General features: G+C 38.2%; 1 protein-coding gene across 2 annotated transcripts; it reads right to left on the reverse strand.

Moving 5' to 3' along the window:
* Nucleotides 1-2902: 2902 nt before the first annotated feature.
* Nucleotides 2903-9034, reverse strand: LOC130711869 (WAT1-related protein At4g19185-like). 2 transcript variants are annotated; one of them, XM_057561643.1, is made up of 7 exons: nucleotides 8533-9022; nucleotides 7183-7245; nucleotides 6970-7086; nucleotides 6513-6798; nucleotides 4369-4524; nucleotides 3681-3832; nucleotides 2903-3274 (listed from the first exon to the last, which is right to left on the reverse strand). In XM_057561643.1, exons 1-7 carry the CDS (start codon nucleotides 8727-8729, stop codon nucleotides 3073-3075), a joined length of 1173 nt encoding a protein of 390 aa, XP_057417626.1. In that variant the 5' UTR covers nucleotides 8730-9022; the 3' UTR covers nucleotides 2903-3072. The 2 variants fall into 2 exon arrangements, with proteins under 2 accessions (XP_057417626.1, XP_057417627.1); XM_057561644.1 differs by lacking the exon at nucleotides 4369-4524 and having other exon boundaries at nucleotides 8533-9034.
* Between the last annotated feature and the right edge of the window lie 15317 nt (nucleotides 9035-24351).

Below are 24351 nucleotides of genomic sequence, written 5' to 3' on the forward strand. Positions count from 1 at the left end.
TTTCTAATTGTGTCATTTAAATGTGTTTAAGTATATAATTTAGTGGTTACTTATTATGAACTAATATTAATTAGGGAATTACAAAGTACATATTGTCGTAGGATTTGAGTGAGCCATGCAAATAGATAATAAAGGCATATACGTTGAAGGAGGATATTTTAATATTCAATATGATATGGATCCAAAAAAGACCTTCTCACTATCCCTTCCCCTTGAAATTCTATTTGACGGTTTCAATCCTCACATTAATGTCATGCTATATCTTCTTCTATTTACCTCAAAATATGTAAAAAGTCTTTATTATGATTTGGTTCATATGAGTTAGGAAATTTCATAGGGCACACAAAGTTAGTTTTAGTTTATTGAATTATTAGTTAAATAATAATTAATATTAATATGAATCCATAAAAGATAAAATGGTGGATTTAATATTATATCAATGCATAAATAATCTTCTCATTATCCCTTTTCCCTGCAATTATATAAGTATTAAATTAAATTATTTTTATTATATTAAAACTTTAATTATTTACCTATAATTTTTTGTAGATGAGTTTATTATTACTTAGTTCATATAAGTTAGAGAATTCCATAGAACACAATGAATATGTTTTGATCTAGAGAATTATTAATTATTTTTAATTAATAATAATACTAATACAGGTGGTTGTTTTAATACTAAATATGATATCACTTTAAAAAATAATTTTTTTACTAACCATTTCCCTACAACTATATATATTAGTAACACCACTCATTCAAAATGCGCACTTTGTATAGTTTGTGTTGACGTATTTACATTGAATAAAGGTTCGAACTTTTAATCATTTTGCATGTACATATACCCAAAGATTAGATACTGATGTTTTAGCTTAGAATGTCTAAATGTGCTATAACTTGCTCTTTGATTTTGTAATGATTCCCCTTGGTTCCATCCTGCTTTATATTAGACAGGTTCCATGTATAATTGAGTCTTCCTAATTTTTCATGGTTTACAAATAGAGTTTTTCTTTTCATGTTTTTTCACAGTAAAAAAACTTTCAAGTTTATGATTTATTTATCTAAATTTAGTTATATACTTTTAATTCATAAAATTTCTTTTGATAAATGTAACAAAAACAACACATATTTTGAGAAATAAAAGGCTATAAAAAGTGAATATTATTTGAGGCTATAAAAAGTATATGAAGTTACATATGACACATTAATGACGTGTGTTATACGATGAGCGTACTTGAAGATGATAAAGAATACATTGGTGAAGTAATAGAAGTTTTGCATTGCAGTAGTGCTAACAATCTGAGAAGACTTTTTTCTACTTTACTATTATCATATCAGCTTTTAAGGGCATAATTAGTATGGAAAAAACTTGAGAATATGTAAGTGATGGTAAACATAGACAAAGACTTCTTATGTAATGCAGCGGTGAATACATTTTTATTCAAAACTCATAAAAAAGGTAGGGACAAAACCCATACAAAAAAATAATAATTTAGCGTTTCTGCAAAATAAAAACAAATACATTCATCACTTGAAATAGAATGCAAATTTATGTTTGTTTATATCTAAAATTAATTTTGTTATTTTAATTTATAATAACTTTCCTTTATATAAAACATTAAAAAAAACACAAATTTAGAAAGAAAAAATACACACAATAAACAAAAATGAATAATTCTGTGCATCGCACGGGTAAAAATACTAGTAAGAAATATAAGAACAGTGCAAAAAAACTACTTACTACTAGAGACTAAAGGCTTAAACTATCAAACTAAAAGAGAACATATAGAAGTCAGGAACACTTGCTGGACACGCACGCAAAACATGTACTTGTCTCATGTTGTGATTCAGTGGATCAGATCTGTTGAGGAAGGCCTTGGGCAACATGGGCTCACAAGCGGTGGAGTGTCTCATGCTTCAAGAACACAAAAGCAGGTGCTAGACATATTGCAGAAGCAGGGACCAAACATATTGCAAAAGTAGGCCGCAACAGTGGATTTGTTAAGAGGGTGTGTCTCAACAGCTTGCTTTGCTGCTGCTGGTTTATTAGAAACTATGTCGCTTATACTAGTGGGTGCAGACTAAAGGAACGGTGGAAGATAGTTTGCAAGATCGAATAGTAATGGCATTGAGGGAAGTTTTTCCACTACACCTACACAATTCAAACCTCCCTTGTCTCCATGTGGTCTAACCTTCATAATGGATTATACATTTTTATTGGTCAAAGATGTATGAAATAAAACCCCAAGGGTTTCCAAACTACACTTACATGCGCAAATAAATCTCTAAGAGTGCAACTTCAATGCACAAATACATGAGGAAATGAAAGAAAAAACATGCATAATTAAGCTGACATAACTAGTAGAAAAACATGATGCAAAACCCTAGGGGCTAAACAGAAGCCTCCTAAGACCCAAAAAACCAGCTAGCCTTTGTAATATGGTGACCCCTAATGTGGACCACTTTTAAAGTGGTCTAATTTTAGACCACTTTTTTTAACCTGCTATAATAGGTCAACACATCTTTTTTTAAAGAAATTTAATACATAACAAATTTTTAATAATATTTTTTCTTTAAAAAAATAATGTGCTGACCTGCTATACCCAGTCAAAGTAGATGGTGTAAAATTACACCACCTAAAATTGGTGCATATTAGGTTCACCCTTGTAATATTCACCAATAACAAAAACACTCAATTCTTTACTCTGAAAAAAAAAATTAATGTCTCATTTGGGTCCAAAATTCATTTTCATTAATAAAAATTACTTTAATAAAAGTTGAATTTACCATTTTATCTGAAATTCACTACTATTATTCCTTTTACATTATTAACTTTTATACCGATATTCTTATAACTTCACATCTGAACGTGTTTTTTAATTAGTGTCTCAGAGCAAAAGTCTAGAAAAACCTTTTTCAAGATAACAGGTAACCTTGTCGAATGCTAAACAAGTTCTACAAAATTTCAATGTCACATTGTATTTCTTCAGAACAGCTATGTATATAAGATACCAGTAAGGGAACAAAGAATTATGGCACAACTTTTTACACGGCATTCCATAGTTAATTTCGTTAATCCGAAGGCTTTGTGGAAAAGCCGGGGAGGCCTGAGAAAATGTGAAGTGCTCTATGGTATGGACTCTTCTTGTCATGAATAGGTGATTCAGGGACCCAAGAGCCAAGAGGAATAACTCCAGCAGCTGCCTTCCTTTCTCTATAAGATGCCCAAGTAACCGCATATAAACCAGTAATGATCAATGATCCACCAACAACGCTGTTATCATGGATAACAAATTAGGAAAAAATAAGAAACTTCATTGCTTCAGAATGCCAATAGGAGAATATCTTGCATAAACATAGTTTACACGAGTTATATAGTCTAAGTTGATAAATACATGTTCCAATATTCAGTTTCACAATAACAATTTTTGTATTGGAAATAATGATTTGTAATTTCTCGGCTTGATACTCTTGCTTATTTATTGGTGTAATGTAGAAAACTTGCATAGACTATGATAAGAATCTCACTAAAAAGGAGGGTGGCGAGGATTCAGTAATGAAGTCTATTGTTGTTTTTCGCATCAGCATTAACAAGGTGAGAGTTGGCTTATAGCCAGTTAGCCACTCACAAATTAACAATCAATAATGCACGAATAACTGGGAGGTAATACGAGATGTACCTTCCCATGTAAATTGAACTTCCAAGAAAAATTCTGGACAAGAGAGCAGAAGCCCCAGGTTGAAGTGGAATATAAAGGGCAACCATGGCCGGCCCCAAGATCTTGTTACACCATGTAATGATTCCATAATTAAGGGCAGATGCAATAATTCCCTGAACAAACAAAAGAAACAGGTTCAGCATCAGATCAAGAGTTTTAATTTAACGAAGTGGTGGTATAAAACTTTTCACACTAGTAGTAAACAATGAAGTCCTACACCATTTAAATAATTGAGACTTTCAATTTTTTTCACTTCTAGTAAACCTTTTTGGAATTGGAACTATGGAAGTGGAACCATATGGTTAGCAAATAAAGTAAAATAACAGTAGATCGAAATTGAATCTAATGTTAAAAGCTAAAATTATAAAACAGCATGCCATAATATCTTTTTATTTTCTTCACTAGCATAAGTCGAAGGACCTTCATTAAAAAAAGTAGCAGTACTACAACCTGGACTCATAGTCTCATACATACTTCCTGAAGTGAAAATGGTTTCCCTTACAAAAACACAAACACTTACATTTGATTAATTTCAGAACAAAAGCATAAACAATATAAAAGGAACAAGGACCAAAATGATCGGCAATAATCAAACAATAAACATAGATAATCATATGCTTAAGGTTGATTTAAAATTCTAGGTACTCACAGCATAAAAAACAGCAATTGTTTCAGATTGTGTCAAACTCCAGTCAGTTGACTCATCAGTCACAAAGTACGATGTGGTTACCATCAGTAAAGCTCCAAAGAAGTATGAATAGGCCGTGACTGTTAGGTTTGCAGGATACTTTTTTAATAATGGAGCCTGAAAAAATTTCATGAAAAATTTGCTCATAACAAACATTTCACTCATAAAAGATTCTAATACCTTAAATGTTTTAGAACAAAAAAGTTTAGGTTTATGCAAAGCTAATTTGATCAATGAAGAAATTTTGAAACCTAATTTTAAGAGTGGTAATTGTGTAAATCATTTAACAAACAAACATGATGACTTTTGGAAGTCATCCAATAACAAATCAATATTGTGTGACTTCATGAAGTGTTTGGAGGAGATCAGGGAGGAAAGGAATTTATTGACAATGTTAGAGAAAATTAAGAATCGAAATGACAGAGTGTTATTAGTTTTCCTGTCTCTTTGCACCAAGAAATCAAAGCATAGCACAAGAGGGATTAGCCCAATAACAAAGTGCATTTAAGGAAACAGGGCTGATGAATGCAAGTTTGTTCGTACTCCTATGGATCTGAACGCTAAACTTCTACAAAGTTAGAGGGAGCCGCTTTAAGATCAAAAGACATAGAAGATTGGTTGGGAAACTAAATTATCTTGCCAACACTTACCTAGATATCTCCTTCACAACCATTGTGGTAAGGCCATTTCTTCATTCTCTATGAGAATGACATTGAGATGCAATTATTCGCATCCTAAATCCTAAATTATATTAAAGGAGATCCAGGAAAATGTCTCTTGTATGAAGACAAAGAGGGCATACCTACTACAAGGATAACCACTTCTGCATTTTGCATTTTTATTGGTGATAATTTGATTTCCTACAAAAGCCTGAAACGAAATGTTGCCTCTGAATCCAAAATAGAAGCCTAATATCAAACAACGACTTCAAACACTTATGAACTCATCTGACTCAAACCGTTGCTTAAATAAATGAGAGATTTAGGGAAGTCACACAAATAACAGTCATTTGTGAATCAAGTTTCCTTATATATTGCCTCAAATTCAGTGTTCCATGAGATAGTCAAACAAGTCTAAACATATTGTCATTTCATCAAGGAGAAGAACTAATCTGGAGACATCACTACTAGCTTCATCAATTCCAATGATCAACCAGAAGATGTCTGCTCAAATTAGTTACATCTGTAACAAACTTGGTGCTATGATTTATATGCTCTAGCGTTGGGGCGATGTAAGGAATAATGTAAATAGAGTAATTATGGGATGATCAGGTGTTGTATATTATTGTAATCACGACAACCATAAATCCTTGTATTCATGATTCTTATCATATATATTATCCTGGTATTCAATGCTCTCTCTCTCTCTCTCTCTCTCTCTCTCTCTCTCTCTCTCTCTCTCTCTCTCTTCTTTGATTCAAGGCAGGTCATGATAGAAAAGTGTGGGTCTCTCGAATACCACTGAGTTCTTTTAACTTCTGCGTCCTTCTTGGTCACGCCAGTGGTATAGAATTTGGAAAGTCTACTCATTAGTAAATCCATTTGAGTACCTAATCTGAACCAATTCTTATCAATACAGTCCACTACCATTTCAGTATTGCATTCTAGACTTCAAGTTTTTGTTCCATCAGCAATTCAAAACACTTGTAACTTTGTTTTATTCCTTCTTCTCTCTCAAACCACTATTTGAGTAATTAATCATTTTTGCTCTATTCCTTTAAACTCAACTTTCATGACCCTTTCAAAGCTCTCAAAATAGGAGTGTCTCCTCGTCACCAGTCCTCGCAAAAGCCATGGTCTTGCTGAAAACATTTTTAAAATATCAAAACGGGTCAAGTGGTTTCAATTCAAGCAGATATGACTGACTTGATGTGAAAACTGGAAAGAGCTCTAACCAGACTAGCTTGGAGGTCAATACAAGGTTTTAAACCCGAGCCATTTGGTCCGGTCCATACAACTATGACTAGTAGAGTCATCAAATGTGTATAATAAAAATACATGGGAATTGGGGTTTAACAAATGAGTAATAGAGATAATTGCAGTGATCACTACTTTTTTCCTATGCTGTAATCGACAATCATTTAAAGGGTATAAAAAGATATGTACCTGAATGGCTAGAAAAGTAGCCATGCACATGCAGTTCCCAATGAAGCACAAAACCCCGATATGAAAATGGTCTAATCCAAGACCCATTAAACCACTAATTAACCATCCAGAAGGCTCTGGTTGACCTCTCGCACTTACTTCACTGTGTGATTCAAGGTCTATTTCTGTATATCCAATCAATGCCGGACCACGATACAAAACCATAAATATGGCACCCAAAACACAGGTAAAAATTCCTCCAACCTTGGCCAGACCTTCATATCTTAGCATGTTCACTCTTTCTGTACTGCATGAATAAGTTTATTAAGGTACACATTACCAAATGTCCTGCTGAATCTGAATTTAATTAATGTACAGAATTCTGTGCAACATTATTACCATCATGTTTGTGTTCCACAAGTAGATGCCTTAACAAAAACACACACAATATACAGAAAACAAAAAGAGAGAAACTGACCCCATCATTACAGCCAACAGAAATGTAAAGACTGGAGTGGCTGGCTGAATTGCAGCAGCATAAGTTGGATTAGTATAGCTTAAACCAATAAGAAACAAAAGATGGTTGCCAAATATCCTGAGCATAAATAGAGAAGAAATAATACCATTCCATCAATAAAACATTGTATCCTTCAAACACAAAAGAACTTAGGGGATATGTGAAGAACCTCACCCAGTTAATCCAAGAAAGAAGAATGACATCATGATGCGCTTGGTTAGGGGTGGCCTTGTACGTCTACAGACAACAAGGAATTATTAGGATACTCATGCAATAGGATAAAAGGATGACGAAGATATTATGAACTAGAAGAGTTACAAGTAAAAATAACACTTCTAAAATTTGAACATGTAGGCATAGCAGTAGCACACAGTTAAATGTTTGCACAGCAAGTATAATCTAAACTATCAGAAAGAAAATTAGCAGCCATTTTCATAAACAACAACCATAACTACAGGCCATAATCCACCATAAGAAGAGCAATTCTGGAAACTGACTTGAGATAACAAGAGTAAACCTTAAACAGGAGAAGCCATACATTGAACATGCTCTAAATTAGCAGGAACAAAGCTCTACATATCAGCAAACATAAGTGTATAATTCCACACAATCAGGCACCAATGTGTGTCAAAAAGTCTTTCCAGAAGAAGGAGGTTCTAATATACAGAGTATTACTCCTACACCAATTACACTGTGACACGGGCAGCAAAGGTTAACTGCTAAATTAGTTTTAACTTTCAAGAGAACAATTAGTAATTGTTAGAAATATAATCATTCATGGGTCCTTCACCTAACAACTTAAGCTTTTGGGTTAATTGGTTGTTTGACACGATATCAGAGCCTCTATGACTAAGTGGTCTAGAGGTCGATCCAGGGTTATTAATGGTGGATAGCGTAGTGTAGCGGCAAGCCCAAAAAACGTTATTTCGAGCGCTATTGCGGCAAATAGCAGTGAATAGTGGAGTAGCGGTGAACCCCCAGGGCGCTACGCTATAGCGCGCTATTAACAAGCCTGGGTCGATCCTTGCCATCACCAATTCTTCTAATAAAATGTTGAATTTCAGCACATGGTAGATGACTATGTGCATCGTCCCCGCTGTAAGCCCAAGTGGACTCTTGCATGAGGGGGCGTGTAAGAAATATAATCATTCTTGTGTCCTTTACCTAACAGTTTAAGCTTTTGGGATAATTAGTTGTTTGACAGGAATCAAAGCATGCAAGAATTCATAGACGCAGAAACGGTGGGTAGGTGTAACACATAACCGATCACACACACACACACACGTTATGTAAGAGTGCACTTTAAGAACAACCTCAACCACTAATCAGAGAAAATTCTACTTTCAAAAAAAATCAGAGAAAATTCAAACCATTTAACAGTAACACTAAAAATTAAGCTAATAAAAAAGAGGAAAAAAAACCTTTCTATTTTGATGTATCATATAAGCAAAACAGAGAATAAAAAACAAAAAATCACGAAATGGGTGATGAGATTGAGGACAATCTGAAGGGAAGAGGAGATACTTTTCACGGAAATAAGCGAGTGGAGCGAGAATGGAGAGAGCAAGGAGATCACGGAAGACGCAGAAGACGATTTGGTTGACGCCAACATTGAGAGCAAGCTTTGTGATGACATGGTAGCCTCCGGTGAAAAGCTGCACCACCGCCATCGCCGTGTGAGCCTTCCATATGTTATCACCACCGGAAGAAACTGCTCCCATTGAAAACTCAATAGATCGAATCGAATCGAATCGAATCGATCACAATTCACAAACACTCTCTCTCTTTCACTCTCTCGCTCTTGTTGATTGGATCGTGGAAGCCGTTTGGTGAAGAAACAATGAGGAAATGGAAATCCAATGGTTCGTTGCCAAGAGGAATGGAATGGAATTTTTAAAGTCTAAGTCGAAGCAGAGAGAAGTGACGGCAATTTTTTGTTTTTTTGTTTTTTTATTTGTCAAAGTGAATAGAAAAATCAAATATGGCTCTCCAATGTTTGATCAAGATGCCGTTTTCTTAATTATATTTTTCCTGGAAAACGGAAGAATACCTAATCGGGATAATGAATAAAGAACATTGTGGAGAAAAATAATTAAATAAGCTAAATAAACAATGAAGGAAAGAGGGGGCGACAAACAAAAAACATCATGGGGTTTACCAGAACATGATATATGCATGACGAGAAAAACAAAAAAAAAAATCATGGGATTTTTACCATTTGAGAAAATGATATCTGCATGACTATGGTAAATTAGTTTTTTTTTAGCAATCAAAATAGTACATGCTTGAAGGAATATCTAGAAACCCTCTTACAGTAGTCTTCAAAATCAAAAGAAACTCTTTTACAGTAGTCTTCAAAATAAATTTTCTACAGTGCATAACCGCTTTTGCCCCTATGTTCAAATCCTGATACAGTGATACCTTTATTTGATTCTTTCACAGAGTTTCAGGTGAGTGATTTTGTCTGTGAGTGTTCGAAGAATAGGTCCAAGTGAATTCATGAAGTTGCCATCATCATAAGTAAACTGCGGCCCATTGCATGCTCCATAAAAAATCACACCTCTCATTCTCTTAGCTCCTCTGAAAAAGGCACCGAATGAACATGTATCCATAAAAACCGTCAGCGTTGTCTTTTCCTTCTTATCTAGGTCTGTCATCATGTGTTCCCATAATAGGTCTGTGATGACAACCCCTTTCTTCGGACCCTTTTTCTTCTCAGTTAGCCAGACTGCCCATATTTTTGTTGGTTTAGTCTAGTACTCTCCCGCGTGTCCAGTCAAGTAGAGGAGCAGTCTCTCATTATTCTTCGATCTTATAAGTTGTTTAACTGTATTTCGAATCACAGTTTTGCAAGGTCTTCTGTAATCATCAAAATCAGTAAACTACAGCTCATTGCATGCTCCATAAAAAACCACACCCGTCCTTCTCTTAGCTCCTCTGAAAAAGGCCCCGGATGAACATGTATCCATAAAAACCGTCAGCGTTGCCTTTTCCTTCTTATCTAGGTCTGTCATCATGTGTTCCCAGAATAGGTCTGTGATGACAACCCCTATCTTCGGCACCTTTTACTTCTCACTGGGCCAGATTGCCCATATTTTTGTTGGTTTAGTCTAGTACTCTCCCGCGTGTCCAGTCAAGTAAAGGAGCAGTCTCTCCTTATCCTTCGATCTTATAAGTTGTTTAACTGTATTTCGAATCACTGTTTTGTTGGGTCTTCTGTAATCATCAAAATCAGTAAATTGCGGCTCATTGCATGCTCCATAAAAAACCACACATCTCCTTCTGTTAGCTCCTCTGAAAAAGGCACCGGATAAACAAGTATCCATAAAAATCATCATCGTTGCCTTTTCCTTCTTATCTAGGTCCGGCATCATGTGTTCCCATAATAGGTTTGTGATGACAACCCGTTTCTTCGGCCCCTTTTTCTTCTCAGTTGGCCAGATTGCCCATATTTTGGTTGGTTTAGTCTAGTACTCTCCCGCGTGTCCAGTCAAGTAGAGGATTAGTCTCTCCTTATCCTTCGATCTTGTAAGTTATTTAACTATATTTCAATGTTTTGATGGGTCTTCTGTAATCATCAAAATCAGTAAACTGCGGCTCATTGCATGCTCCATAAAAAACCACTCCCCTCCTACTCCTAGCTCCTCTGAAAAAGGCACCGGATGAACATGTATCCATAGAAACCGTCAGTGTTGCCTTTTCCTTCTTATCTAGGTCTGTCATCATGTGTTACCACAATAGGTCTGTGATTTTCAGCCCCTTTTTCTTCTCAATTGGCCATATTGCCCATATTTTTATTCGTTTAGTCTAGTACTCTCCCGCGTGTCCAGTCTAGTAGAGGAGCAGTCTCTCCTTATCCTTCGATCTTATAAGCTGTTTAACTGTATTTCGAATTACTGTTTTGCTGGGTCTTCTGTAATCATCAAAATCAGTAAACTGCGGCTCATTACATGCTCCATAAAAAACCACACCCCTCCTTCTCCTAGCCTTTGAAAAAGGCACCGGATGAACATGTATCCTTAAAAACCGTCAAGGTTGCCTTTTTCCTTCTTATCTAGGTCTGTCATCATGTGTTCCTAGAACAGGTCTGTGATGACAACCCCTATCTTCGGCACCTTTTTCTTCTCACTTGGCCAGATTGCCCATATTTTTGTTGATTTAGAATGGTCCTCTCCCGGGTGTCTGGTCAAGACGAGGAGCAGCTTCTCCTTATCCTTCGGTATTATAAGTTGTTTAATTGTATTCTGAATCACTGTTTTGCTGAGTCCTCTGTAATCATCAAAATTAGTAAATTGCGGCTCATTGCATGCTCCAAAAAAACCACACCTCTCCTTCTCTTAGCTCCTCTGAAAAAGGCATCGGATAAACATGTATCCATAAAAACCGTCAGCGTTGCCTTTTCCTTCTTATCTAGGTCTGTCATCATGTGTTCCTAGAATAGGTCTGTGATGACAACCCCTATCTTCGGCAACTTTTACTTCTCATTTGGCCAGATTGCCCATATTTTTGTTGGTTTAGTCTAGTACTCTCCCGCGTGTCCAGTCAAGTAAAGGAGCAGTTTCTACTTATCCTTCGATCTTATAAGTTGTTTAACTGTATTTCGAATCACTGTTTTGCTGGGTCTTCTGTAATCATCAAAATCAGTAAATTGCGGCTCATCGCATGCTCCATAAAAAACCACACATCTCCTTCTGTTAGCTCCTCTGAAAAAGGCACCGGATAAACAAGTATCCATAAAAATCGTCATCGTTGCCTTTTCCTTCTTATCTAGGTCCGTCATCATGTGTTCCCATAATAGGTTTGTGATGACAACCCCTTTCTTCGGCCCCTTTTTCTTCTCAGTTGGCTAGTTTGCCCATATTTTTGTTGGTTTAGTCTAGTACTCTCCCGCGTGTCCAGTCAAGTAGAGGATTAGTCTCTCCTTATCCTTCGATCTTGTAAGTTGTTTAACTATATTTCACTGTTTTGATGGGTCTTCTGTAATCATCAAAATAAGTAAACTGCGGCTCATTGCATGCTCCATTAAAAACCACACCCTTCCTACTCCTAGCTCCTCTGAAAAAGGCACCGGATGAACATGTATCCATAAAAACCGTCAGTGTTGCCTTTTCCTTCTTATCTAGGTCTGTCATCATGTGTTACCATAATAGGTCTGTGATGTTCAGCCCCTTTTTCTTCTCAGTTCGCCATATTGCCCATATTTTTATTCGTTTAGTCTAGTACTCTCCCGTGTGTCCAGTCTAGTAGAGGAGCAGTCTCTCCTTATCCTTCGATCTTATAAGCTGTTGAACTGTATTTCGAATCACTGTTTTGCTGGGTCTTCTGTAATCATCTAAATCAGTAAATTGCTGCTCATTGCATGCTCCAAAAAAAACCACACATCTCCTTCTCTTAGCTCCTCTGAAAAAGGCACCGGATAAACAAGTATACATAAAAATCGTCATCGTTGCCTTTTCCTTCTTATCTAGGTCCGTCATCATGTGTTCCCATAATAGGTTTGTGATGACAACCCCTTTCTTCGGCCCCTTTTTCTTCTCAGTTGGCCAGATTGCCCATATTTTTGTTGGTTTAGTCTAGTACTCTCCCGCGTGTCCAGTCAAGTAGAGGATTAGTCTCTTCTTATCCTTCGATCTTGTAACTTGTTTAACTATATTTCACTGCTTTGATGGGTCTTCTGTAATCATCAAAATCAGTAAACTGCGGCTCATTGCATGCTCCAAAAAAAACCACACCCCTCCTACTCCTAGCTCCTCTGAAAAAGGCACCGGATGAACATGTATCCATAAAAACCGTCAGTGTTGCCTTTTCCTTCTTATCTAGGTCTGTCATCATGTATTACCATAATAGGTCTGTGATGTTCAGCCCCTTTTTCTTCTCAGTTGGCCATATTGCCCATATTTTTGTTCGTTTAGTCTAGTACTCTCCCGCGTGTCCAGTCTAGTAGAGCAGCAGTCTCTCCTTATCCTTCGATCTTATAAGCTGTTTAACTGTATTTCGAATCACTGTTTTGCTGGGTCTTCTGTAATCATCAAAATCAGTAAACTACGGCTCATTGCATGCTCCATAAAAAACCACACCCCTTCTTCTTTTATCTCCTCTTAAAAAAGGCATCGGATGAACATGTATCCATAAAAACCGTCAGCGTTGTCTTTTCCTTCTTATCTAGGTCTGTCATCACGTGTTACCATAATAGGTCTATGATGAAAACCCCTTTCTTCGGCCGCTTTTTCTTCTCAGTTGGCTAGATTGCCCATATTTTTGTTGGTTTAGTCTAGTACTCTCCCGCGTGTCCAGTCAAGTAGAGGAGCAGTCTCTCCTTATCCTTCGATCTTATAAGCTGTTTAATTGTATTTCGAATCACTGTTTTGCTGGGTCTTCTATAATCATCAAAATCAGTAAATTGCGGCTCATTGCATGCTCCACAAAAAACCACACCTCTCCTTCTCTTAGCTCCTCTGAAAAAGGCACCGGATGAACATGTATCCATAAAAACAGTCAGCATTGCCTTTTCCTTCTTATCTAGGTCTGTCATCATGTGTTCCCAGAATAGGCCTGTGATGACTACCCCTTTCTTCAGCCCATTTTTCTTCTCAGTTGGTCAGATTGCGCATATTTTTGTTGGTTTAGTCTAGTACACTCCCGCATGTCCAGTCAAGTAGAGGAGAAGTCTCTCTTTATAATTCGATCTTATAAGCTAATTTACTGTATTTCGAATCAATGTTTTGTTAGGTCTTCTGTAATCATCAAAATCAATTAACTGCGGCTCATTGCATGCTCCATAAAAAACCACACCCCTCCTTCTCCTGGCGCCTCTGAAAAAGGCACCGGATGAACATGTATCCTTAAAAACCGTCAAGGTTGCCTTTTTCCTTCTTATCTAGGTCTGTCATAATGTGTTCCTAGAACAGGTCTGTGATGACAACCCCTATCTTCGGCACCTTTTTCTTCTCACTTGGCCAGATTGCCCATATTTTTGTTGGTTTAGTATGGTCCTCTCCTGCGTGTCTGGTCAAGAAGAGGAGCAGCCTCTCCTTATCCTTCGATATTATAAGCTGTTTAAATGTATTCCGAATCACTATTTTGCTGGGTCTTCTGTAATCATCAAAATTAGTAAATTGCGGCTCATTGCATGCTCCAAAAAAACCACACATCTCCTCCTCTTAGCTCCTCTGAAAAAGGCATCGGATAAACATGTATCCATAAAAACCGTTAGCGTTGCCTTTTCCTTCTTATCTAGGTCTGTCATCATGTGTTCCCGGAATACGTCTGTGATGACAACACCTATCTTCGGCACCTTTTTCTTCTCACTTGGCCAGATTGCCCATATTTTTGTTGGTTTAGTATGGTCCTCTCTCGCGTGTCTGGTCAAGAAGATATGCAGCCTCTCCTTATCCTTCGGTATTATAAGCTGTTTAATTGTATTCGGAATCACTGTTTTGCTGAGTCTTCTGTAATCATCAAAATTAGTAAATTACGGCTCATTGCATGCTCCAAAAAAACCACACCTCTCCTTCTCTTAGCTCCTCTGAATAAGGCATCGGATAAACATGTATCCATAAAAACCGTCAGCGTTGCCTTTTCCTTCTTATCTAGGTATGTCATCATGTGTTCCCAGAATAGGTCTGTGATGACAACCCCTATCTTCGGCACCTTTTACTTCTCACTTGGCCAGATTGCCCATATTTTTGTTGGTTTAGTCTAGTACTCTCCCGCGTGTCCAGTCAAGTAAAGGAGCAGTCTCTCCTTATCCTTCGATCTTATAAGTTGTTTAACTGTATTTCGAATCACTGTTTTCCTGGGTCTTCTGTAATCATCAAAATCAATAAATTGCGGCTCATCGCATGCTCCATAAAAAACCACACATCTCCTTCTGTTAGCTCCTCTGAAAAAGGCACCGGATAAACAAGTATCCATAAAAATCGTCATCGTTGCCTTTTCCTTCTTATCTAGGTCCGTCATCATGTGTTCCCATAATAGGTTTGTGATGACAACCCCTTTCTTCGGCCCCTTTTTCTTCTCAGTTGGCTAGTTTGCCCATATTTTTGTTGGTTTAGTCTAGTACTCTCCCGCGTGTCCAGTCAAGTAGAGGATTAGTCTCTCCTTATCCTTCGATCTTGTAAGTTGTTTAACTATATTTCACTGTTTTGATGGGTCTTCTGTAATCATCAAAATAAGTAAACTGCGGCTCATTGCATGCTCCATTAAAAACCACACCCCTCCTACTCCTAGCTCCTCTGAAAAAGGCACCGGATGAACATGTATCCATAAAAACCGTCAGTGTTGCCTTTTCCTTCTTATCTAGGTCTGTCATCATGTGTTACCATAATAGGTCTGTGATGTTCAGCCCCTTTTTCTTCTCAGTTCGCCATATTGCCCATATTTTTATTCGTTTAGTCTAGTACTCTCCCGTGTGTCCAGTCTAGTAGAGGAGCAGTCTCTCCTTATCCTTCGATCTTATAAGCTGTTGAACTGTATTTCGAATCACTGTTTTGCTGGGTCTTCTGTAATCATCTAAATCAGTAAATTGCTGCTCATTGCATGCTCCATAAAAAACCACACATCTCCTTCTCTTAGCTCCTCTGAAAAAGGCACCGGATAAACAAGTATACATAAAAATCGTCATCGTTGCCTTTTCCTTCTTATCTAGGTCCGTCATCATGTGTTCCCATAATAGGTTTGTGATGACAACCCCTTTCTTCGGCCCCTTTTTCTTCTCAGTTGGCCAGATTGCCCATATTTTTGTTGGTTTAGTCTAGTACTCTCCCGCGTGTCCAGTCAAGTAGAGGATTAGTCTCTTCTTATCCTTCGATCTTGTAACTTGTTTAACTATATTTCACTGCTTTGATGGGTCTTCTGTAATCATCAAAATCAGTAAACTGCGGCTCATTGCATGCTCCAAAAAAAACCACACCCCTCCTACTCCTAGCTCCTCTGAAAAAGGCACCGGATGAACATGTATCCATAAAAACCGTCAGTGTTGCCTTTTCCTTCTTATCTAGGTCTGTCATCATGTATTACCATAATAGGTCTGTGATGTTCAGCCCCTTTTTCTTCTCAGTTGGCCATATTGCCCATATTTTTGTTCGTTTAGTCTAGTACTCTCCCGCGTGTCCAGTCTAGTAGAGCAGCAGTCTCTCCTTATCCTTCGATCTTATAAGCTGTTTAACTGTATTTCGAATCACTGTTTTGCTGGGTCTTCTGTAATCATCAAAATCAGTAAACTACGGCTCATTGCATGCTCCATAAAAAGCCACACCCCTTCTTCTTTTATCTCCTCTTAAAAAAGGCATCGGATGAACATGTATCCAAAAAAACCGTCAGCGTTGTCTTTTCCTTCTTATCTAGGTCTGTCATCACGTGTTACCATAATAGGTCTATGATGAAAACCCCTTTCTTCGGCCGCTTTTTCTTCTCAGTTGGCTAGATTGCCCATATTTTTGTTGGTTTAGTCTAGTACTCTCCCGCGTGTCCAGTCAAGTAGAGGAGCAGTCTCTCCTTATCCTTCGATCTTATAAGCTGTTTAATTGTATTTCGAATCACTGTTTTGCTGGGTCTTCTATAATCATCAAAATCAGTAAATTGCGGCTCATTGCATGCTCCACAAAAAACCACACCTCTCCTTCTCTTAGCTCCTCTGAAAAAGGCACCGGATGAACATGTATCCATAAAAACAGTCAGCATTGCCTTTTCCTTCTTATCTAGGTCTGTCATCATGTGTTCCCAGAATAGGCCTGTGATGACTACCCCTTTCTTCAGCCCATTTTTCTTCTCAGTTGGTCAGATTGCGCATATTTTTGTTGGTTTAGTCTAGTACACTCCCGCATGTCCAGTCAAGTAGAGGAGAAGTCTCTCTTTATAATTCGATCTTATAAGCTAATTTACGGTATTTCGAATCAATGTTTTGTTAGGTCTTCTGTAATCATCAAAATCAGTTAACTGCGGCTCATTGCATGCTCCATAAAAAACCACACCCCTCCTTCTCCTGGCGCCTCTGAAAAAGGCACCGGATGAACATGTATCCTTAAAAACCGTCAAGGTTGCCTTTTTCCTTCTTATCTAGGTCTGTCATAATGTGTTCCTAGAACAGGTCTGTGATGACAACCCCTATCTTCGGCACCTTTTTCTTCTCACTTGGCCAGATTGCCCATATTTTTGTTGGTTTAGTATGGTCCTCTCCTGCGTGTCTCGTCAAGAAGAGGAGCAGCCTCTCCTTATCCTTCGATATTATAAGCTGTTTAAATGTATTCCGAATCACTATTTTGCTGGGTCTTCTGTAATCATCAAAATTAGTAAATTGCGGCTCATTGCATGCTCCAAAAAAACCACACATCTCCTCCTCTTAGCTCCTCTGAAAAAGGCATCGGATAAACATGTATCCATAAAAACCGTTAGCGTTGCCTTTTCCTTCTTATCTAGGTCTGTCATCATGTGTTCCCGGAATACGTCTGTTATGACAACACCTATCTTCGGCACCTTTTTCTTCTCACTTGGCCAGATTGCCCATATTTTTGTTGGTTTAGTATGGTCCTCTCTCGCGTGTCTGGTCAAGAAGATGAGCAGCCTCTCCTTATCCTTCGGTATTATAAGCTGTTTAATTGTATTCGGAATCACTGTTTTGCTGAGTCTTCTGTAATCATCAAAATTAGTAAATTACGGCTCATTGCATGCTCCAAAAAAACCACACCTCTCTTTCTCTTAGCTCCTCTGAAAAAGGCATCGGATAAACATGTATCCATAAAAACCGTCAGCGTTGCCTTTTCCTTCTTATCTAGTTATGTCATCATGTGTTCCCATAATAGGTCTGTGATGACAACCCCTATCTTCGGCACCTTTTACTTCTCACTTGGCCAGATTGCCCATATTTTTGTTGGTTTAGTCTAGTACTCTCCCGCGTGTCCAGTCAAGTAAAGGAGCAATCTCTCCTTATCCTTCGATCTTATAAGTTGTTTAACTGTATTTCGAATCACTGTTTTCCTGGGTCATCTGTAATCATCAAAATCAGTAAATTGCGACTCATTGCATGCTCCATAAAAAACCACACATCTCCTTCTGTTAGCTCCTCTGAAAAAGGCACCGGATAAACAAGTATCCATAAAAATCGTCATCGTTGCCTTTTCCTTCTTATCTAGGTCCGTCATCATGTGTTCCCATAATAGGTTTGTGATGACAACCCCTTTCTTCGGCCCCTTTTTCTTCTCAGTTGGCCAGATTGCCCATATTTTTGTTGGTTTAGTCTAGTACTCTCCCGGGTGTCCAGTCAAGTAGAGGATTAGTCTCTCCTTATCCTTTGATCTTGTAAGTTGTTTAAGTATATTTCACTGTTTTGATGGGTCTTCTGTAATCATCAAAATCAGTAAAATGCGGCTCATTGCATGCTCCATAAAAAACCACAGCCCTCCTACTCCTAGCTCCTCTGAAAAAGGCACCGGATGAACATGTATCCATAAAAACCGTCAGTGTTGCCTTTTCATAATTATCTAGGTCTGTCATCATGTGTTACCATAATAGGTCTGTGATGAGCAGTATTTTCTTCTGATGAGCAGTATTTCTGATGGTGCTTCTGATGAGCAGTATTTCTGTTAGTTGTTCTTCTGGGTATGTGCTGCCAGCTTCTGATGGTAGTATTTCTGATACGATGATGTTCAAGCTAATCTATTTTGGTGTCATCATGTGCTAAGGCTGATTGTACCTTTGGTTTTGTGTTTGTGCTGCTAAGTGGTTGTTCCGACTATGTCTTCTGAAGTATGGTAGTTGGTTGTGTAGATGCATCAGTTTGAGGGGGAGCTCTGACTAAGGGGGAGAATTGTCTCTCTAGTTTTTTATCCTCTCTGATTGTGAGTTGTTTTAGACAAAATTTGACAAAGGGGGAGATTGTTGGAACATGTTGCCTTGCATTTTGTCAAAACAACTGATTGTCGAAGCAGATGTCGTGGCATCTGACCTCGTGAGGCTAGGACATCAGTCCTCAGCTTGTGTTTCTGTTATGGGCCTTCTGAAGATTTGTTGAAGATATGTTTTGAGTTACTTGAGGAGCAAGTAACTATCTCAGAAGGGTTTTAGTTGTTGGGTTGTTATTTGTTGAAACAATCTTTGTTAAAAGATTGATTTCTATCTTTACTTGTGCAATAAGAAACCGAATCTATCAAGATTGCGTTTTCAAATTGCTGTTATTGGAATCTGTTTCTTCAGCCTGTGCTAACCCTAAAGCCCATGCTACCGCTGCTGAAGTCTATAAAAGGATGAAGACCTAAAACGTGAAGGGAACGGAAGCTGATAGAGAGAGATCGTGTGTTTTAGGATTTGTTAGTGTGCTTCGTTCTTTGTTATTTGTGAATCCTCTTTGCTCACTGATTCTATAAAGCAAAGAAGGGTTCTGTGTTGTTTGATAACATTCAAACTCTGATTGTTCATTGTGTTTACCAATCACTGTGGCAGTGATTGAGAGAAAGTGAGAGGGGCTCTCATACTTAGGTTGAGATTCTAAGTAGAAATACACTGGGTAGATTAGGAAGTGAACTATGAACTGAGGTGTTCATGAGTGTCTGTAATTCCTGAATCTTGAGATAGTGGATTTCCTTTCTTTGGGTGCAAACCCTCCAGACGTAGGTGAAAGTTTTCACTGAACTGGGTTAACAACTTCTGAGTGTTATTGTTTTGTTGTTAAGTTTTGTTTATTGTTAAGCGATTGTCGAACCTCTTGTCCCAGCATCGTGTAGGACAATCGTTTCAGAGGGAACCTGAATTACAATTGGCATCAGAGCAGGCACCCTGTTCTGGTTGGGTGAGCTCCAGGGAGTTTATTCAAGTTCTCATGGATAACAAGGAGGGAGGATCAGTCAATAGGCCACCCATTCTGGATGGTACTAACTATGACTACTGGAAGGTTCGCATGACAACCTTTCTCAAATCGATTGACAACAAGACTTGGAAAGCTATTGTCAAGGGTTGGAAGCACCCCACTAAGGCTGAGGTTGAAGGCATCTCTACTACTGTTGTTGAAAAACCTGAAGAAGAATGGACCAGTGTTGAAGATGAAGCTGCACTTGGAAATTCAAAGGCTCTGAATGCTATTTTTAATGGAGTTGACAAGAATATGTTTAGGCTGATCAATACGTGTACTGTGGCAAAGGATGCTTGGGAAATTCTGAAAACTGCACATGAAGGAACTACTCGAGTGAGGATGTCAAGGCTTCAGATGCTTACTACTCAATTTGAAAATCTGATGATGACTGAAGAAGAGACTATTTCATAATTCCACATGCGTGTCCGTGACTTGTCTAATGCTTCATTTGCTTTGGGAGAACCTATGTCAGATGAGAAGCTTGTAAGGAAGATCCTGAGATCTCTTCCTCAGAAGTTTGCTATGAAAGTCACTGCAATTGAGGAGGCTCAAGACATTGAGAACATGAAGGTTGATGAACTTATTGGCTCTTTGCAGACATTTGAGTTGAAACTGAGTGGAAAATCTGAGAAGAAGAATAAGAGTATTGCTTTTGTGTCAAACACTGATGAAGGTGATGATGAAGATTGTGAGGGTGAAAATCTGACTGAGGCTCTGGCCATGCTAGCAAGAAAATTCAACAGAGCATTGAGAAAGATTGATAAAAGAACCAGGCCTAATGTCCAGGACATGAAGTTCGATAACAAACCCAAATTTACTAATTCACAGAGGAAGACCAAAGAAGACGAAAAATCTGGTCAGAATAAAGGAGTGCAGTGTCATGAATGTGAAGGATATGGTCACATCAGATCTGAATGCGCCACTTATCTAAAGAAGCAGAAGAAAGGTATGATGGTAACTTGGTCAGATGAAGACACTGAAGATGAGGAGGAGATATCTGCAAACAAAGTCAATGCTTTCTCTGGAACTGTCTATGAGTCTGATACAAGTGATGAGGACATTACAGATGAGGAACTGGCTGAGACTTACAAGCTGCTACACATCAAGTGGGAAGAAGCATGTAAACTTGTGAGAGAAAAGCAAAGTGAGATAGAACAACTTGTCTCTCAGAATGAAAGGCTGAAAGAGCTCAGCACAAAGATGAAGGAAGATCTGGAGGAATGGCAAAGTAAGTTTAATAATGCTGATGTTATGGAAAAGGCTAATCTAGTGTTGATTAATGCAGGACTTCAAGAGGAAGTGGCAACTCTGACAAGAAAGCTTGAAGCTACTCACAAATCTGTTAGAATGTTGAACAGTGGTTCTGATATGCTTGATGAAATTCTGAAGGAAACTAGCAAGCAAGGAGGGAGTTTGAAGGGAATTGGCTTTGACTATAGAACTGCAAACAAAGAAAATCAGAAAGGTTCAAAGAAATTTGTGTCTGCTGCGAAACAAACTGAATTCAAGAAGCCTAGAAATTATCAGTTGTCAGATTCATTGCTCAGACATGTACCTCAACATGTGAAATCCCAGCTCAAGCTTGAGAAGATTGTACCTTGGAAGTGTCACTACTGTGGTAAGAATGGTCACATAAAGCCCTACTGTTACAGGTTATATGGTTATCCTCAGATGCACGATAAAAAACCTGTTCAGATGAGGAAGGAATGGAAGCCCAAGGGTGAAGTCAGATGTCAGGTAGCTTACACGTCCTTCAGAGCATCATCAAAGGAAGATTGGTATTTTGATAGTGGCTGCTCAAAGCACATGACAGGAAACAAGAGCTTCTTGCAAGATATCAGAAGTCACTCCACCAACTATGTCACTTTTGGAGATGGAGCTAAAGGAAAGATCAAGGGAGTAGGAAAGCTTGTTAGCACAGAATCTCCTAACTTGAACAATGTGTTACTTGTAAATGGCTTAACTGCCAACCTAATCAGCATAAGTCAACTGTGTGATCAAGGGTATGATGTGAAGTTCAATAAGATAGAATGTGTTGTGACCACTGACGATGAGAGAGTTGTGATGAGAGGAGTCAGATCAAAGGACAACTGTTACATGTGGACATCAGAAGAAAAAGCTCATGTTTCCAGATGTTTGTTAACTAAAGAAGATGAGGTGAATGTATGGCATCAAAGACTAGGACATCTCAACTACAGGAGCATGCAAAAGATCATTGCTGATGAAGCAATAAGGGGATTGCCCAATTTGAGCTTGGGAGAAGGAAAGCTATGTGGAGAATGTCAGATTGGTAAGCAAACCAAGGTGCCACACAAGATGCTCCAGCATCAGACCACGACGAAGGTTCTGGAATTGCTTCACATGGATCTCATGGGTCCCATGCAGGTTGAAAGCTTGGGAGGAAAAAGGTATGTGTTTGTCTGTGTAGATGATTTTTCAAGGTATACATGGGTTGAATTTATGAGAGAAAAATCAGAGACTTTTGAAATATGCAAGAATTTATGTTTGAGACTTCAGAATGAGAAGGACTGTGTGATTGTAAGAATCAGAAGTGATCATGGAAGAGAGTTTGAGAATTCAAAATTCTTGGAGTTCTGTGGAACTGAAGGTATTAGCCATGAATTTTCTGCCCCCATCACTCCACAGCAGAATGGAATTGTTGAAAGGAAAAATAGAACTCTCCAGGAATCAGCTAGAGTAATGTTACATGCTAAGAAGATTCCACACCAATTCTGGGCTGAAGCCATGAGTACTGCTTGTTACATACATAATAGAGTCACCATCAGGGCAGGGACATCCTCTACACAGTATGAGCTATGGAAAGGTAGAAAGCCGTCTGTAAAATACTTTCACATATTTGGAAGTAAATGTTATATTCTTGCAGATCGTGATCCTAAGAGGAAGCTTGATCCTAGAAGTGATGAAGGAATTTTCATGGGGTATTCTATGAACAGCAAAGCTTATAGAGTTTTTAACTCTCGCACAAGGACCATGATGGAATCTGTGAATGTGACTGTGGATGATGAACCAAGCAAGAAGGAAGAAGCAGTTCTGAATGAAGATGATGATGGTGCTGATGTTCCAGCTAATGCTCCAGCAACCGCCCTCGACAATGAGTCAGAAACAAGTGTTGATGAAAAGGAAGACAAAGATATCACAACAAACAAAGCTCCATCAATCAGGGTTCAGAAGAATCATCCTCAAGAAAACATTATTGGTAATCTTCAAGAAGGGGTGACTACCAGATCCAGAAGTATAATTGCTCACAGTTGTTTCATCTCTAAGATAGAACCCAAGAATGTTAATGAAGCTCTCACTGATGAATACTGGATAAATGCTATGCAAGAAGAGCTAGAGCAGTTCAGAAGAAATGAAGTGTGGGAGTTAGTGCCTAGACCTGAAGAAGTAAACATCATTGGCACTAAGTGGATCTTCAAGAACAAATCAGATGAAGCTGGAACAGTCACAAGGAATAAAGCAAGGCTTGTTGCTCAAGGATATACTCAGATAGAAGGAGTTGATTTTGATGAGACCTTTGCTCCAGTAGCTAGACTGGAATCTATAAGACTCTTGTTAGGTGTTGCTTGTCTTTTGAAGTTCAGACTTTATCAGATGGATGTGAAGAGTGCTTTTCTGAATGGTTATTTGAATGAAGAAGTCTATGTTGAACAACCTAAAGGATTTACAGATCCGCATCATCCAGATCATGTGTACAAGTTGAGGAAGGCCTTGTATGGTTTGAAGCAAGCACCTAGGGCTTGGTATGAAAGGTTAACTGAATTTCTTGTAAGCAATGGGTACAACAAGGGTGGAATTGATAAAACTCTGTTTGTGAAGAATGACAGAGGTAAGCTCTTGATAGCACAGATTTATGTGGATGACATTGTCTTTGGAGGAATGTCAAACTCAATGGTGGAGCATTTCGTCCGACAAATGAAATCTGAATTTGAGATGAGCCTAGTTGGTGAATTGAACTATTTTCTAGGACTACAAGTCAAACAAATGGAGGATTCTATGTTCATATCTCAGAGTAAGTATGCTAAAGGCCTAGTCAAGAAATTTGGTCTTGAAAAGGCTGGTCACAAGAGAACTCCTGCTGCTACACACATCAAGATGTCCAAAGATGAGCAAGGAGAAGATGTTGATCAAAGTCTCTATAGAAGCATGATTGGAAGCTTGTTGTATCTCACTGCTAGCAGACCAGATATCACCTTTGCAGTTGGTGTATGTGCAAGATTTCAAGCAGCTCCTAAGGCTAGTCATCTGCTACAAGTCAAGAGAATTATCAAGTACATCAATGGCACGAGTGACTATGGTATTCTCTATACTCATGATACAAATTCTTCTTTAGTTGGTTTCTGTGATGCAGATTGGGCCGGTAGTGCAGATGATAGAAAGAGCACATCTGGTGGATGTTTCTTCCTAGGGAATAATTTGATTTCATGGTTTAGCAAGAAGCAGAACTGTGTCTCATTGTCTACAGCTGAAGCAGAGTATATTGC

The sequence above is a fragment of the Lotus japonicus genome, chromosome 4 (assembly GCF_012489685.1).
Source record: "Lotus japonicus ecotype B-129 chromosome 4, LjGifu_v1.2".
Lineage (NCBI taxonomy): Eukaryota > Viridiplantae > Streptophyta > Magnoliopsida > Fabales > Fabaceae > Lotus > Lotus japonicus.